This window comes from Phaeodactylum tricornutum, chromosome 28 (genome assembly GCF_000150955.2).
Source record: "Phaeodactylum tricornutum CCAP 1055/1 chromosome 28, whole genome shotgun sequence".
NCBI classification, from domain to species: domain Eukaryota; phylum Bacillariophyta; class Bacillariophyceae; order Surirellales; family Neidiaceae; genus Phaeodactylum; species Phaeodactylum tricornutum.
This window is the reverse complement of record NC_011696.1, coordinates 296,652-311,061: the sequence shown is the minus strand read 5'-3', so window position 1 is coordinate 311,061 and position 14,410 is coordinate 296,652. Positions and strand designations below refer to the sequence as shown.

Below are 14,410 nucleotides of genomic sequence, written 5' to 3'. Positions count from 1 at the left end.
TACAGTAACAGTAAAACACCTTTTACAGGATATTCCTATTTGGCCTTGTGACCGCAGTTCCCCTATTTGCCGACTGGCTTGATACGTATGAGCCAAAACGACATGGTACAACAGACGCGCGTTGAAAAGCTGCCCCGGTCGTGATCCACTTGTGGCAAAAACTGCATCACTACGGGACGAATGCGTACAGCTTTTTACCGCCAACTCCAATGTTTATATATGAGAAATACACTCAACTTGATCATTGACAAGTATCGTAATTGGTTGTGTTACTTACATTAAAAGATATTTCGCGCTCGAAAAATAGTAAGTAACTTTTAGAAAACCTCGGATTTCTGCCGGAGTAAGGGAATTGTGGCCTTCACGAGGCCCGACGAGAATTTCCTGTGAAAAAATGTTTTTCTGTTAACAGTAAATTTCTTTCAGGATTCCATCCTCTTCGCGACATCGTGAAAGACACAGCATAGTCTCGGATACTGCAATGATGGCAGTTTCCAGTAGTCCTCTCTTCCCTTCCGCTATCATTCTTCGCATCAATGCGCCGTCCAACGAAACGAAAGCTCTTAGATGTAGAAGGTCAAGTGGAATCCGAAAGCCCTGAAACGAAGGATCGTGGAAATGTATACCCTATCCATTTGCTCGCACGAACAGTCGCAATCATTGTGATTGCGGGAATCTTACTCTTCATGGCAAATCATCAATTTTTCTCCCAAACCTGGACCCACACACAATTACGGCAGTCACCGACAAAAACGACTGGGAAACAATGCCGAGAACAAAAGAGACCAGTCGTTTACGATTCGAAAGCACAAGCAGCCGGACGAAAAAGCCGATTTCCAAATGTGGAAGAGCGGATTCGGGTATACATGTCAAATTGGTACACACCACCGTGTGACGACTTTCATGATGGTTTCGTGCATTATGAATACTACAAAAATAATACAGATCCCCTTTCGTCTTTTTACACGATCGACGAGGTAGCCTCTTTCAACACGTCCCCAAAACAACGATCTTTCCACATCGACTCCTCCATTAAGCCCGCCTTGATGTTTTACGCAACGAGATACTTCCTGGATATTTGTGCAAAGACGCTGACGCCATTACGGTTCTACTGTACAGACGGGAACGAAACAATTTTACACACTATGCAACAGCTCGGTTGGAGCGAGCAATTTGAAGTAAGGGTTGGGACGCCGCCATTACTGCTTCAATTCGGTGACGCCAAAGAGACTCATGCTGTCGAATCAATCAGCGAATTACCCGTTTCTTCCTACCCTAGAGTACCTCACATCAAAAAGTTTCGGCGCGCAATTGGCGAAAAGGAATTAAAAAGTTTCAATGCAGAGGAGTGTATTCGAACGCTCAGGCCCGGTTTTCAAGATCACGATCCATACAGTCTACTACCAATCGTTTGGAAACTGAATACTAAGCGGCACTACGGAGATCTTTCCAAGACGGCTTGTTTGGACATTCCCTGGTCCTCCAAACAAAACTCCTCCGTATTTCGTGGAAAACTTAACGGAGCCGCTATCTTCGATCCTATTTCCAATGAGGAAAAATGCCTTCAGATGCCGCGTTGCCGCTTAGTTTATACCCACGTAAACTCGACTTTGGTCGACGCCTTTCTCACAGATATGATGCATAAGTTACCCAGCAAGATAGCGGACGTCCAGCTGACGACGTCTATCTTCTCAATCCATGATTTGCTGAGATACAAGGGACTAGTAATGCTGGAAGGAAACGATGTTTCATCGGGACTGAAATGGGCCCTGTTATCGAACTCGGTCGTACTGATGCCACGTCCAACCTTCACTTCCTGGGCTATGGAAGAGCTGCTGGAGCCTTGGGTTCACTACGTTCCCTTGGATGAAGGGTTGACGGATGTTGAGGACAAGATGCAATGGATCGTAGAGAACGACGCTGAGGCGCAGCAAATCTCAAAGCGTGCCAGTCTTTGGATTAAAGACTTGGTCTACCATACAGATTCCATGAAAGACGATCAACTCGTTTTTAAGGGAATTCTCGAACGTTACAGACAGCATTTTAGGAAGCGCCCGACAACTTGACTATGAAAACTAATTCGCAAATGTTGTTCCTTGCCTAGCGCGTCGGACAATGATTACATTTTGTTGGATGCCTCGTCCCTTGTCAATTACTTTGATGAATCGATGGACATGCTAGAGGGAGATTGTTTGTCTAAGAATTCCCGGAGAGCTACAACCGAAGTTGCTTGTTGACACTGCATTCGACACACCACACGCATTCAGTTACTCCGGCGTTGCTTTCATGACACAAACAGCAGCAGCCAAGGTCAACCGTTGTCGACCAGTCGCCTTCACCAGCCTCTGCCGATCGTGCTACCTCATTCTGAGATTCTCTTTCGGCTCGAGCTTGTAATCGTTCTGACTTCGTCACCTCTTTCCTCGGAGCAACGAAGCCATCAATCGAAATGAACTTTCCGGCTCTTTCACATGCAATAATCCAGGGCAAGAGAACCACTGGGATGCCTAGTTTCCAAGCTTTTCGTACGCGCTGCGTATTGCCCTCGACGGCTGCTTGGGTAGCAACAACGCAAAAAAGCCGCTTGTGCACTTGATTGGTCGTTTTAGCGCCAGATTTATGACACAAAGCTATCACTTTCTTGTAGCTTTCTGGGGTAACTTCGTCGGAAACCTCTGAAAGCGTACTAACCGCTAGAGATTTACCTGCGAGAGGCGATCGCCTCCGCTTCTTTGATACTTTCGGAGAAGGTAGGTCCGTTATGACCGATGGAATTTCTTTTTGATCTCTAGCCATGCCATCATCAGAAGACTGCCTTCGTTTTCTGCCAGCATGGCTCATCTTTATGCACATCAATCTGTTCCCGTCCAATTAGGTAGGTCGACACAACAGATAGGTGTAACTGTAAGTACTCTCCTGATAGTCGAAAAGTCCTCAGCTCACAGTCAAATCGATGGCTGCCGTCTTGCGTGGTCGGCGACACGACGTCGTTAGAGTCAATTTTTACTGTGAACGCCTACCAGAATTGGATTTTAAAATGAAATCTGAAAACCGTTCCCCGTCGCCGATTTGGACAAAATGAGGTTTACGAATACAGTATCTCTTTCCAATAAGTTTGCCCGTTGCCTTCATCCCGGGCCGTCTTCGCAACTATCCTTGTGTCCGAGCACTCCCATTTCTTGCTCCCTATTTTACTTAGATGCCACCCGCTTCCTCGGAAACAGTATCTATCGAAGGAGATCAATTCTTTCTTCATACTTGGACTCCCGACCTTAAGCCACGTGCGATTTGCGTCGTCTTTCACGGTTTTCTTGCACATGGCGTATACCCGACTGTGCGATACGCTGCTCAGTTGCTCGCTGAGGCAAACTATCTTGTTGTTGCAGCTGACATGCACGGCCACGGGAAGTCCCCGGGTAGCCCCGGTCTCTTGCCGTCGGCAGAAAAGGTGCTCGAAGGGGGCCGCAAGGTTGTGACGTACGCAAGAGCTTTGGATCCGACATCCAAGATTTTCCTTTTGGGATCCAGTATGGGAGGAACTATAGCACTTTCGGTCGCCAACCACATGTCAGACGTTTCTGGGGTTGTTCTCCTCGCACCCATGCTTCAACTTGCGGTAAGTACTCCTGAAAGAATATTGTTGTCGGGCTTGGCGTCCTTACCGTGGGTGAATAATTGGCAAGTAATCCCAAGCTCGGCGGCCTCCTCTGACAAGCAATATCGAGACCCAATCCGTCGCAAAGAATGCGAGGAAGACAAACCCGCTGAAGCACGTAGTTCCTTCATCGCGATCGCATCAGCATCGACCTGTGTTCAACTGGCCCACGACATCCAACAAGAATTGCCGAACGTAACTACCCCCTTCCTACTAGCTGTGGCGGAAGAAGACGTAGTGGTTAAAAACCAAGGCTCCTACGATCTATACGAGAAATCTCCATCTATTGACAAGACCATGAAAAAATATGCTGCTTTGCATGGACTACTTTGTGAGCCGTCCCCTTTGCGAGAAATGGTTGAACAGGATATTATCGAATGGCTAAATGCCAGGTGCTGATGGTGGGTATACAATAAATCGCCAGGCGGTGTCAAGAAAATGCAACAACAAATGCCGCTCAAGTTTAAAAGGAGCAAGCGCTACATGCGCGTCGTATTTACTATTATTCCTGCACTGGGTCGACTACGTCGGAAAAAAGTTGCTCCAAGGGGAAGCCGACATTGGTGCATTCATCCTATGCAATCGCGTTTCTATGCTAAATTTCTGCATGCATATAGTATATCTTCAATGTTATACATCTTGATTACGTAGCATTGATCGCAATTGTTTTTGTATAAAGTCATAAGAGTGTAAAAACTGGTCCAAGGTAAAAAAAACAAGTGACGATGACACGTCATCCCAGTATTCGAATTCTTAGATGTTTTCTTGGAGACGGGAATGAGCAAAGAAAATTGATGTGTTCACAAAGCAAGGGTGAAGTGGTCGCGTTGAACCAACGAACAATCTGATTTTCCTTTGCCTTCATTGCAGGCAGACATATCTCCCGCAGTATACAGAAATGAGATGTTTTTATCGACTAATTGGTTTCTTTTGTTTTTTCGCACGCGGCTCGCTAACATTTGCCCCCAAGTCATCTGTTTTAGTTCATCCCCGCATTCTGCTGTCTATACAGCAATCCTACGGCTCTGGTGATGATGGAACATTGGACGAGATCTCCAAAGCAGAACAGTCAAGAGTCAATCAGCGCGTCGAGTTCGATCATGACAAGTGGGTAGAATATCGAGCGAAGCCAATCGAAGGCACAAATTCAGTTTTAATTACTCTCGGTGTCATGTTCACGTTCCTTGGCTTATTATTTCTGTCCGCAGTTTCTTCAAATTGACTGCTGCTAGAAAGGTCACGAGCGGGGGTTTATTGCCGATTCAAAAATTACAAAATTGAACGAATCCAATAGCGCAAGTACTCCAAGAAAAAGATACTGAATGTATTCATCCGCCTAGGTGACAGTAATATAATTTAAAGTTATTCGTCTTCATAAAGACCATAGTGTTTGAGCTTCGCGCGTAGCTTTTTGTTCGATGACGATTCTCCAGAACGCTGGAATTGCAGGTGCGGCTCGTTCGGCAACAGCACAGCACCGCAAAATCACATCCATCGAGGCAGCAACTCCACTCGTGTGGCAGGCAAGAATCTTACCGGGGGTGGCGCTTTCAGAAACGAGGACCACAACACCTCCGACCTGTTCTTCTTCAAGCGACGGGTCTAGCTGTATTGTTGAATTGTCAATTTCGGATATTAAGCATGTCACAGCAACGGGCAAGACTTTCATTGCTATTCCAGCGTCCATCAAGGCAGCTACCGCCCCATTCAGCGCAGCCCCAAGGACAGACCCATCTGCCGAAAGAATCTGCAGAACAATCTGGATCACACTGCGGGGGTATTGCTCAGTGACCAGACATGCCGTCAGCGCTTTGGTTATGAAGGCTTCCCATTCGCGTTCCAGCGTATTCACTGTCGTCCCTGACTTTATGATTATTGAAATTTTTGCTTTTTGAGTCTCATGTTGAGGTTGACGTGGAGCCACAGGTCCATGGACGGCCGCCAGGACCTGCGTCGATCCAGACTTCCATAAGGCGGACCCGTCGGCATTGTGTAAGGTGCCAAGTTCACAAGAAAGTGGCCGTAGAGTACTAGCTAATCTCCCGTCTGCGCGATCCATTGATGCGGGGAAACTATATAGATATGGAAAGGATTCCGTTCAGATCAACCTGTGCAAGCGTCTTGGTCTTTAAAGTGATCATCCTCATTATGTTTCCAGTCAAATTCTAACATTTCACAGTCGAAATTTCTCTTGGTCACGAAACAAGCTACCGGTATGCATTTGCTCCGGATGCCAACATGTCTGTATGTTGTCCTATCCTTTGAATAAAATTTGAATATAAAAATTGTCTGTTTTTCAATTGTAAAATGGTGCGACATCGGCATTGGCAAATCTGCGCTCGCAGTGTTTGGACCTATGAGCGTTTGCCGAAACCGGCGAAGCCTCTGGATTCAGAAGATCACACATCTGAAGCAGACCGTCAAAAACAACCGCTTTCAGAATATGGATGCACGAAGATTGGCCACACGATTCACATGGTGTTTGTCAGGATCCACACGCGCCTCGTAGAAAGGTTGACAAATTATGGGAAAGAAGAAATCAGCAAAGAAGGGTAGCAAGGGCTACAATAGAGTGCCAGATGATGGGGGGGAACACGTTTCTCGATCGCCGTCCATGAGCTGCAGTCGCAAAAAGCGGCGTGGCAAGAACAACAAAGCCTCTGGAAATTTTGCGGAAGATTCTAAACTTAGAGACTCTTTGGAATCTGATGGATCAAAAACGATCATTGACATCGATGCAGATGGAAACTGCTTGTTTCGTTCGTTGTCCGATCAGCTATACCACGATTTTGGAAGCAAGCACGCGGAGATTCGGTCGGACGTTTGCGATTACCTGGAAGCTTTTGAAGAGGATTTTAGCGTTTTTTTAGTGCTGGACGAGAACGAAGACGATGAAGATGCGGCTGACTTTAATACATACATCAAGAATATGCGACAAGATGGGGACTGGGGAGGCAATGTAGAACTTGTTGCAGCTGCTCGACTATATCGGTACGATTTGTCGCCAGGTGGACCTTATTGGCGTTCTTTGATTTGGTTGTAAACATGCCCGAACTTACCTTTCTGATTTCATGCAGGCGAAATATTACTGTGTTTTCGGCCTCCATGGGTGCCTACACGATTGAACACGGCAGTGATAAGCAATCCGCTGGATCTGACCTGTGTATAAGCTATCACGACAACGATCACTACAACAGTGTTCGGAATCATGCATCGGGAAAGCCTTCCGTTCCCTTAAAAACGTTTGTCAAGTCGGAATCTGACGACAACGAATTCTGTACCGAAAGAAAGGAAGCCATGGTTGATGGCCCGTGTGAGGAAAGTACTCTCGACGCCCTTCCCGACACAGGAATGTCCATTGAAACAACGAAGAAGTCCGCACCCTGTCCATGTGGCAGCGGTCTGCGCTATAAAAAATGCTGCTTCGCAAGCAAAAGTCACGTTAAGAGACTACACAGGATGCAGGACTCCGAAAAAAGAGATGCGAATGTGGAAAGTGAACATCAACCAAAGATGGACGGTACTTTTCGGGTAATGACAATCTAAGTTTCTAAGATCATCGTGTACATGTGCTTTTGTAAACGACAACTTGGTGTCCTGAAAGTGAACATTGGGAAAGTGTTCAATAAATGGCGTTGATATGCACATCACCCCTGTGGGACCAGAAATTGGGTGTGTGCTACCGTGCCACGACGGAGGAAAACGGTAAGACTTTCGTGATTCGAAGGGGTCGTGTAGAAAATGTCACAGTGAAACCCTTGCCCTCATCACAGCCATTCCTTTTCCGAACTGGGTTACTGTTAGTAAGAGAAGTGGGGCACCAGCTTTCCCGTCTGGTGAAATTTCAACCGTGACGACCACAAAAAAAACCAACAGCGCGTATCCGTTGTTGCTCGAATAAAAAAGCGCCTAACACACCCGTGTCAGGACTCGTAAGAAGAGTTGCTCTCCCGTAGTAGCAGCCGCAAAAAAACTAAAAAAAGTGAGTCGTCGAGCGGTGTCATGGTCAAGGACAACCGTCGATTATCGCGATCCGCAGACGTGGGAATTCGTGTTTCCATCATTCATCTCCGGGTGTTCTTTTACCTTGGTACCTCATTACTAGTTTGGCGTGTAGAGTCGTGTACCGGAAGCCAGTGTTTGTCTAGGAATACGGAATCTACATTATTTCCAGAAAACTCCTTGTTTGGGCAGTCTGTTCTGAATTGGAAGAGGGACCAAGAAATTTGGACGGTCGTGGTGTTTCGTGGTGCGCTTGGGAGTTGCCGATGTGTTGCTTTTTTACGTGGTGATAACGATGTGTCCAGTACAGTGCACCATTACTTGACTGTGTTCCTCACTAGTTTTAACTTGCTTGTTTCGCAACCTGCAGAAGAATCTTGTAGAACCTCTTCGTGTTCTATACTACTTATCAGAATCCGTTTCCGTTTGATTCATACCACGCCTTTCCCCAGTTATCTCGTCTGAAACAACCAAGAACCATGGCTACCACTTCAACTCCCGTTCCTGCTGACATTGGCAACGAAAATCCTACCACCGAAGCCCCTGTCGCCGTCCCCTCCGCCTCTACTGCTAGCGACAATCCTTTTCAAACGCCCTCTCTTTACGTTGGTGATCTCGCGCCCGATGTCAACGAGAGTCTCTTGTTCGAGATTTTCAGCGCGGTCGGTCCCGTCGCTTCCATTCGTGTCTGCCGCGACGCCGTAACCCGCCGCTCCCTTGGCTACTCGTACGTTAACTTTCATCAGATGGCAGATGCTGAGCGCGCGATGGATACAATGAATTTCTCGATGATCAAGGGCAAGCCGTGCCGTATTATGTGGAGTCAGCGTGACCCCTCCCTCCGTCGTTCGGGAGTTGGTAACATTTTTGTCAAGAACCTGAACGAAGCGATTGATAACAAGCAGCTCTATGATACCTTCTCCCTCTTTGGAAACATCTTATCCTGCAAAGTTGTCACAGATCGTGAGGGTGGTGTTTCTATGGGTTACGGCTACGTTCACTACGAAACGGCTGAAGCTGCTAACGCCGCCATTGAAAAACTCGACGGCATGTTGATTGACGGCCAAGAAGTTCAGGTCGGTCACTTTATGCGTCGTAACGATCGTCCCGATATTGATTCATGGACGAACTGTTACATCAAAAATGTTCCCTACGAATGGGATGATGCTCGTTTGAACCAGGAGTTTGCCCAGTTTGGTGAAGTTCTGAGTGCTACCGTGTCTCGCGGTACACGCAAACACAAACCCAAGGTCCAGAAGAAACCCGAAAGCGAAGAAACGGAAGAAGAAAAGAATGAAGATGAGAAGGAATCCAAGGAACTTGTTGAAACCAAAGAAGAGGAAGGTGAAAAGAAGGAAGAAGATACCAACCAGACCCTTGGTTTTGGTTTTATTAACTTTGCGGAACACGAATCTGCCGTTGCTGCAGTGGAAGCGCTCAACGGAAAGGAGTACACCACCACTTTAGATGGTGAGGAAATTACCCAACAGATCTACGTTGGGCGTGCCCAGAAAAAGTCGGAGCGCGAGCGTGAACTCCGTGCCAAATTCGAAGCCGAAAAAATGGATCGTATTTCCAAGTTTCAGGGTGTCAACCTTTACGTTAAGAATCTTGACGATTCTGTTACGGACGACATGCTCCGTGATGAATTCGCGGTGATGGGTACGATTACGTCGGCTCGTGTCATGAAGGACGCGAAAGACGGACGTTCCCGAGGCTTCGGCTTTGTGTGCTATTCTACTCCCGAAGAGTCCACTCGCGCCGTCAATGAGATGAACGGCAAACTTATTGCGAACAAGCCTATTTTCGTCGCTTTGGCTCAGCGACGAGAAGTTCGTCGTGCTCAGCTGGAGGCCCAGCATGCCAATCGTGCGGGTGGCCCTGGGCAACCAGGCATGATGCGTGCTCCGATGGGAGCCCCAATGGGATACCCTGGTATGCCCATGTACATGCAGCGTCCTGGTCCCGGAGGAGGCATGCAACCGGCCTACCCCATGATGCCACAAATGATGGGCCCTGGAGGTCGTGGTGGTCCTCAACAACAGCGTGGACCGTACCCCATGATGGGGCAACAGGGACGCGGGGGTTACCCGATGGGATACGGCGTCATGCCGCAAGGCCGTGGAGGCCGTGTCCCCATGGCTGGACGTGGTGGACGCGGGCGTGGCCCCATGCCCGGACCTGGTCAACAACCGATCAAGTTCAATCAGCAGGTTCGTAACGCTGGGCCTCCTATGCAGAATCAACCTCCCCACCAGCAAGGTGCTCCTCAAGCTATTCCCCACGAGGGTGCTCTAACGGCTTCGGCTCTGGCCTCCGCCTCCCCGGAAGTCCAAAAGAACATGATTGGCGAGCGTCTTTATCCTCTGATTCACCAATCGCAGCCTGAACTTGCGGGCAAGATTACCGGAATGTTGCTAGAGATGGACAATTCCGAATTGTTGCATCTTTTGGAAAGTCCGGACGCTTTGAACTCCAAGATTTCCGAAGCACTACAAGTTCTGGAAGCACACCAAGCTGGCCAGGAGTAAGTGGTCTTGTGTCGTGGAAGATAGTCTTGTGCCGAAGGGTGGAATCCATGAGTCTTTTGCTAGTAGACACTAGCATGTAAAATAGCCGAAAACTTCATTCCAGATTTTGTTTTTGGACCATGCCCTTGGTGTTACACGCGTTTGTGCGTCATAGCTTTAGCGGTGGAAGACGTAGGCATCCAGAGTAGGACCTCGGAATCCAAAAATGGGTACTGGGCCTTTTTCACCTGTTGGTCGGTTCGTGGACCGAATTCGGACAGACGAGGTACGGACAGACACCAGATTCTCACGGTCGCGGAGCGGACGCACAAAAACCTTCCAGTTAGCACGTTGACCGTGAATGGCCGAGCCGTAGCCGCAAAAGATTGTTTCCCTGTCAGTCAAAAGCCCTCGCGGTAACCATCCTCCCACAACAACATCCAGTACTCGTACGGTTTTTGGTGAAAGTCAAAGGGCTCTTTACCATGGCGGAAGAAGAAGTGAATAGCGGATCGAAACGAGAAAGAGACGAAGCAGATGCCAGCGACGAGCCGTCAGCCAAGGCGACAAAAACGGACGACAACCATTCGAATGCCGTGGAAACTCCGGAAGACACTACGCTTGCGGAACCTAAGAAAGCCGACGACAACGTAGGCGAAGGACACGAACTTACTAACGGAACGGAGGCAGGAAATATTGCGGCGGAGAATGCTGAAGAAATGCTACCGGATCAAAAGACCCTTCCAACAACGACTACCCAAGACGAGGTTGCCATTGTTATTGATCGAACGGGGGATAAGGATCTCCCCGAAACAGGCACAGCGCCCGACGAACCATTAGTAGAACCCGAGGCCACGTTTTTCTCATCTGTTTCGCCGCAAGAAAACGTGTCGCTTCCAGTTTCTTGTAATGCGCCCTCCGAAGGTCCGGGAGTTTCATATTCCGGTATTCCTGGACCGGCGGCACCGGCTCCAATGGATCCAATGGTGCAGCCCACGGTAGTGAACCCGGAACAAATTGTCGAAGAATACGGCGAACTCACTCCTGTTTATGTGGCACGTGTCATTGGCAAAGGTGGCGACATGATCCGTGATTTACAAGCGCGTTCGGGAGCTAGAATCGACGTTGATCAAAAGGTACCCACGGGCCAACCACGCCGCATTACGTACCGCGGAACGAGAAAAGCGGTAGACTTTGCCAAATCCTTGGTTCGCATGATTACACAAGAAGGGGTCAGTGATGCTGACTTGCCCCTGGGAGAAGCAAAGCGCGAAATTTTTTACGTTCCTGATAACACGGTTGGCAAAATTATTGGGTACGGCGGCGAAATGATTCGCAAGCTGCAAGCCAAGTCTCAGTCGAAAATCCAGGTTGAGCATCATGGAGGCGCTGCTCCCCCTGGGCAAAAGCAAGTCACAATTACTGGAACTGTACAGGCTGTTGATAAGGGTACGGAAATGGTCTTGTTCCTGACGACTAACCCGGCGATGGATGCGTCGCAGGCGCTGGATATGTTGATCGAAGAAAAACTTCGTGGCAGCGCTTGGGGAAGCGGTCCACCCTACACTAACATGCCAAATCAAGGGATCAACATGCAACCCCAGATGGCAGCTCATGATGGCGGCTATGGAGGAGGAGGAGCTTATACGCAGCAAGGCTACCAACAGCAGCCGGTTTACAACAACGGTGGTGGGGGTGCCATGTACGGCGCTCCCCAACAGCCTGTCGCTACTACATATCCACCACAGCAGGCGACGCACGGCGGGGCCTTTGGGATCGAAGTGGATGTCACGTATGCTCAAAAACAGTTCATGGGTAGAGTTATCGGTCAAAAAGGTGTCACCATTAATGATTTGCAACGCCGTTCCGGCACAGATATTCAAATAAATCAGGATGTGACTGCTGGTCAAGACTGCCAGATTACAATCAAGGGAAGTCGGCAAGGCATTGAAATGGCGAAACAAATGATTGCTGAGATTATTGAGGTTGGACCACAGCATCCATACGCCGGCGGTATGGATAGTAGTGGATATGGAACAGGAGGTGGTCAGTATGGCGGCTACCAACAGCAGCCTCAACAATCTTACGGGTATCAGCAGCCACCGCTGCAGCAAGCTTACTCAGCGTATCAGCAACCGTACACAGGGCAGCAAGGCTACAACCAGGCAGCTAGTGGCTATGGAGGACCAGCTCAGGTAGGAGGGTATGCTCAACAGTATTCGAATGTGATGCCGGCTGCACCAACAGCTGCTTCTCTACCACCCCCTCCACCTCCGTCATTCTGGAAATCAACAACAGCCCCTGGTGGTCAGATATACTACTACAATGAGCGCACAGGTGAGACTCAATGGGATAAGCCTGCTGGAATGCCATGAGCTTTTCGTCAAATGTGTTGCGTGCCTGCACTTTGCCGCGTGCCGTCTATTTTTGCAATGCAAATGTTGTGGGTCAGTGGTGAATGTTTGTGACGTTGGAAACAAAAGGTGGCAGTCTCGTGTGTTGGTGATTTCGATTTATGTTTTGATAATGTGCCTTCCACGTACATAACAATCCAAGCGTCGTGTCTGTTGTCGCATTCATTGTTCTTCAGCGTTAATGTCAAATGAATTCTGTTAGATCTGCATCGTCTATTGTTTTCTTTACCTCGTTTATTTCGAGTTCTTGTTTCCTTTGGCTACTTTGCAGGGGACGTCATACATCGGCACTGGTAAGTGATTTGGTTTAGAGTTAATATATTCCAGATGATAAAAATAGCACACCTTGTGACAAGTGTCTCCAAAAAGACACGTCAGTTCATTCTCCTCCGCTTGACGACACAATCGTTGCTTGGACTTGCTTTACTGTTAGCTATGCGCTTGGACTTTCGTTTGAGAAAGCGCCGTTGTCGCATTTCTTGCGTAGGAGGTAGAATGGAAGCCAGAATGGATGATGTGGGCTGTAAAGGAACCGCCATGTATGTCAACAAAACACGATAGGCTGCGGCAAATGCCCCTTGGACTACACGAATTCGGAAGGATGATCTCCCAACGTCCATTGTCGTTTCGAGAGGATTCTCCATGCCAATCATAAACACCCGGGACGGTTGCCAAAATATTTCCTTACGCTCCGATGAACCCTTGGGAAAGTAAAAGCCATCGTTCCGTACGGAAATCCCCGTCGTGGTGTAGTTGAAGCCAATGCCATAGAGTTCCAAAAATTCGAGTAACAGGCACCCCAGGTTGTTTAAACTCGGACGACGGTAGTTGTATGCATCGCGCTCCCGATGCTGCAGAAACGAGACAATCATGAGCTGCAGCAAATACGATCCAACTCCACCGCTATAGGGCTCGTTTAGGCCTCTCGCTGACAAAAAGTATTTCAAAACAAAAGTTAGTGGTCGCAGAGGTGGGAGTGCCTCTAGATATGTCTTCATTAGTTGTGCGGCCCCTGGGCCACTCTCTTGGTCGAAACACACGTCCACCGAAATGTTGGTGGGTGCGTGCGTAAACTTGACCAAAGGCACTTTGGTGTTCCCTATAACCTCCAAATATGATAGTTCCATTAGCCAGTCTTCTCGTAGCACAGACTCAAATCGATCCAATGGACTCCCCGATGGTTTCTGCCAGTCCTCCTGTCTGTCTGGTTGCGATGTCTCGTCGTTTGCCTTTTCGTTCGTTATTACCAAAAGGTCGACATCGGAGGAAGGCAAAAAGAGGCCAGTTGCCTGAGAGCCAAACACATGGACTTGGGCGTTATCGAACGTCCGATGTACCAGTTCTTCAACCCGCTTCACGAGGTCCTCGCGTTGTCGTATCTCTTCCGGCATTGGTTCCATGAGACGGACAAATTGAACAATTTCGTTGTGTAAAGCTGTAGCTGCATGCGCTTTCTGCAAACCTATATCGTGATGCTCAATCCATGGGGGCAAAGGATCGTCTTCCGACGAGGTTGAAGTATCCATGTCTTCATCGACATCTTCTTCCGGGGAATCGAAATCATTGCCGGTGTTGTCTGCAGGTATCGAAAGTGACAGAAAGTCCTCGTCTTGCCATGTTTCCTCGTCGTTGTTTTCTCCATTTTTGCTCATCGTGCGGGCTGTAATTTCAAGATTAAGTCGGTCCAAGCCTTCGTCGGACGTGATTATTTAGATGATGTAAAGAAAGTGCAGCCCGTTAAGCGTCGCAAAGTACAGGGATGGAACGACGGCATGAAAGGGAAACTAACCATGGTCGGCCTTTGCGTTGGCTCTTTGGAGCGGTTGGAA

At 48.4% G+C, this 14,410-nt stretch overlaps 6 protein-coding genes across 6 annotated transcripts; 4 read left to right on the top strand and 2 right to left on the bottom strand.

Moving 5' to 3' along the window:
- Window positions 1–524: 524 nt before the first annotated feature.
- PHATRDRAFT_50325 (predicted protein) lies at window positions 525–2,066 on the top strand (the record flags this gene model as incomplete). The annotated part of the gene is made up of 1 exon (XM_002185220.1): window positions 525–2,066. Exon 1 carries the CDS (start codon window positions 537–539, stop codon window positions 2,064–2,066), a length of 1,530 nt encoding a protein of 509 aa, XP_002185256.1. The 5' UTR covers window positions 525–536.
- A 1,133-nt stretch (window positions 2,067–3,199) lies between these two features.
- On the top strand, window positions 3,200–4,054 carry PHATRDRAFT_41254 (predicted protein; the record flags this gene model as incomplete). The annotated part of the gene is made up of 1 exon (XM_002185219.1): window positions 3,200–4,054. The coding sequence occupies one exon, from the start codon at window positions 3,200–3,202 to the stop codon at window positions 4,052–4,054; it is 855 nt and encodes a 284-aa protein (XP_002185255.1).
- Window positions 4,055–5,294: 1,240 nt separating this feature from the next.
- On the bottom strand, window positions 5,295–5,714 carry PHATRDRAFT_16766 (predicted protein; the record flags this gene model as incomplete). The annotated part of the gene is made up of 1 exon (XM_002185134.1): window positions 5,295–5,714. A coding segment is annotated over one exon (420 nt), but the record flags the coding sequence as incomplete, so codon positions are not given.
- Window positions 5,715–6,179: 465 nt separating this feature from the next.
- Window positions 6,180–7,201, top strand: PHATRDRAFT_41252 (predicted protein; the record flags this gene model as incomplete). Its single annotated transcript, XM_002185218.1, has 2 exons — window positions 6,180–6,646; window positions 6,733–7,201. The coding sequence occupies 2 exons, from the start codon at window positions 6,180–6,182 to the stop codon at window positions 7,199–7,201; spliced, it is 936 nt and encodes a 311-aa protein (XP_002185254.1).
- Window positions 7,202–7,525: 324 nt separating this feature from the next.
- On the top strand, window positions 7,526–10,188 carry PHATRDRAFT_23959 (predicted protein; the record flags this gene model as incomplete). The annotated part of the gene is made up of 4 exons (XM_002185217.1): window positions 7,526–7,637; window positions 8,028–8,884; window positions 9,017–9,682; window positions 9,785–10,188. Exons 2-4 carry the CDS (start codon window positions 8,137–8,139, stop codon window positions 10,186–10,188), a joined length of 1,818 nt encoding a protein of 605 aa, XP_002185253.1. The 5' UTR covers window positions 7,526–7,637; window positions 8,028–8,136.
- A 416-nt stretch (window positions 10,189–10,604) lies between these two features.
- PHATRDRAFT_50322 (predicted protein) lies at window positions 10,605–14,352 on the bottom strand. Its single transcript, XM_002185133.1, has one exon. The coding sequence runs from the start codon at window positions 14,231–14,233 to the stop codon at window positions 12,956–12,958; it is 1,278 nt and encodes a 425-aa protein (XP_002185169.1). The 5' UTR covers window positions 14,234–14,352; the 3' UTR covers window positions 10,605–12,955.
- Between the last annotated feature and the right edge of the window lie 58 nt (window positions 14,353–14,410).

Bases quoted from the DNA above. Each gene is read 5' to 3' on its own strand.
- PHATRDRAFT_50322 (XM_002185133.1), bottom strand. From the start codon at position 14,233: ATGAGCAAAAATGGAGAAAACAACGACGAGGAAACATGGCAAGACGAG.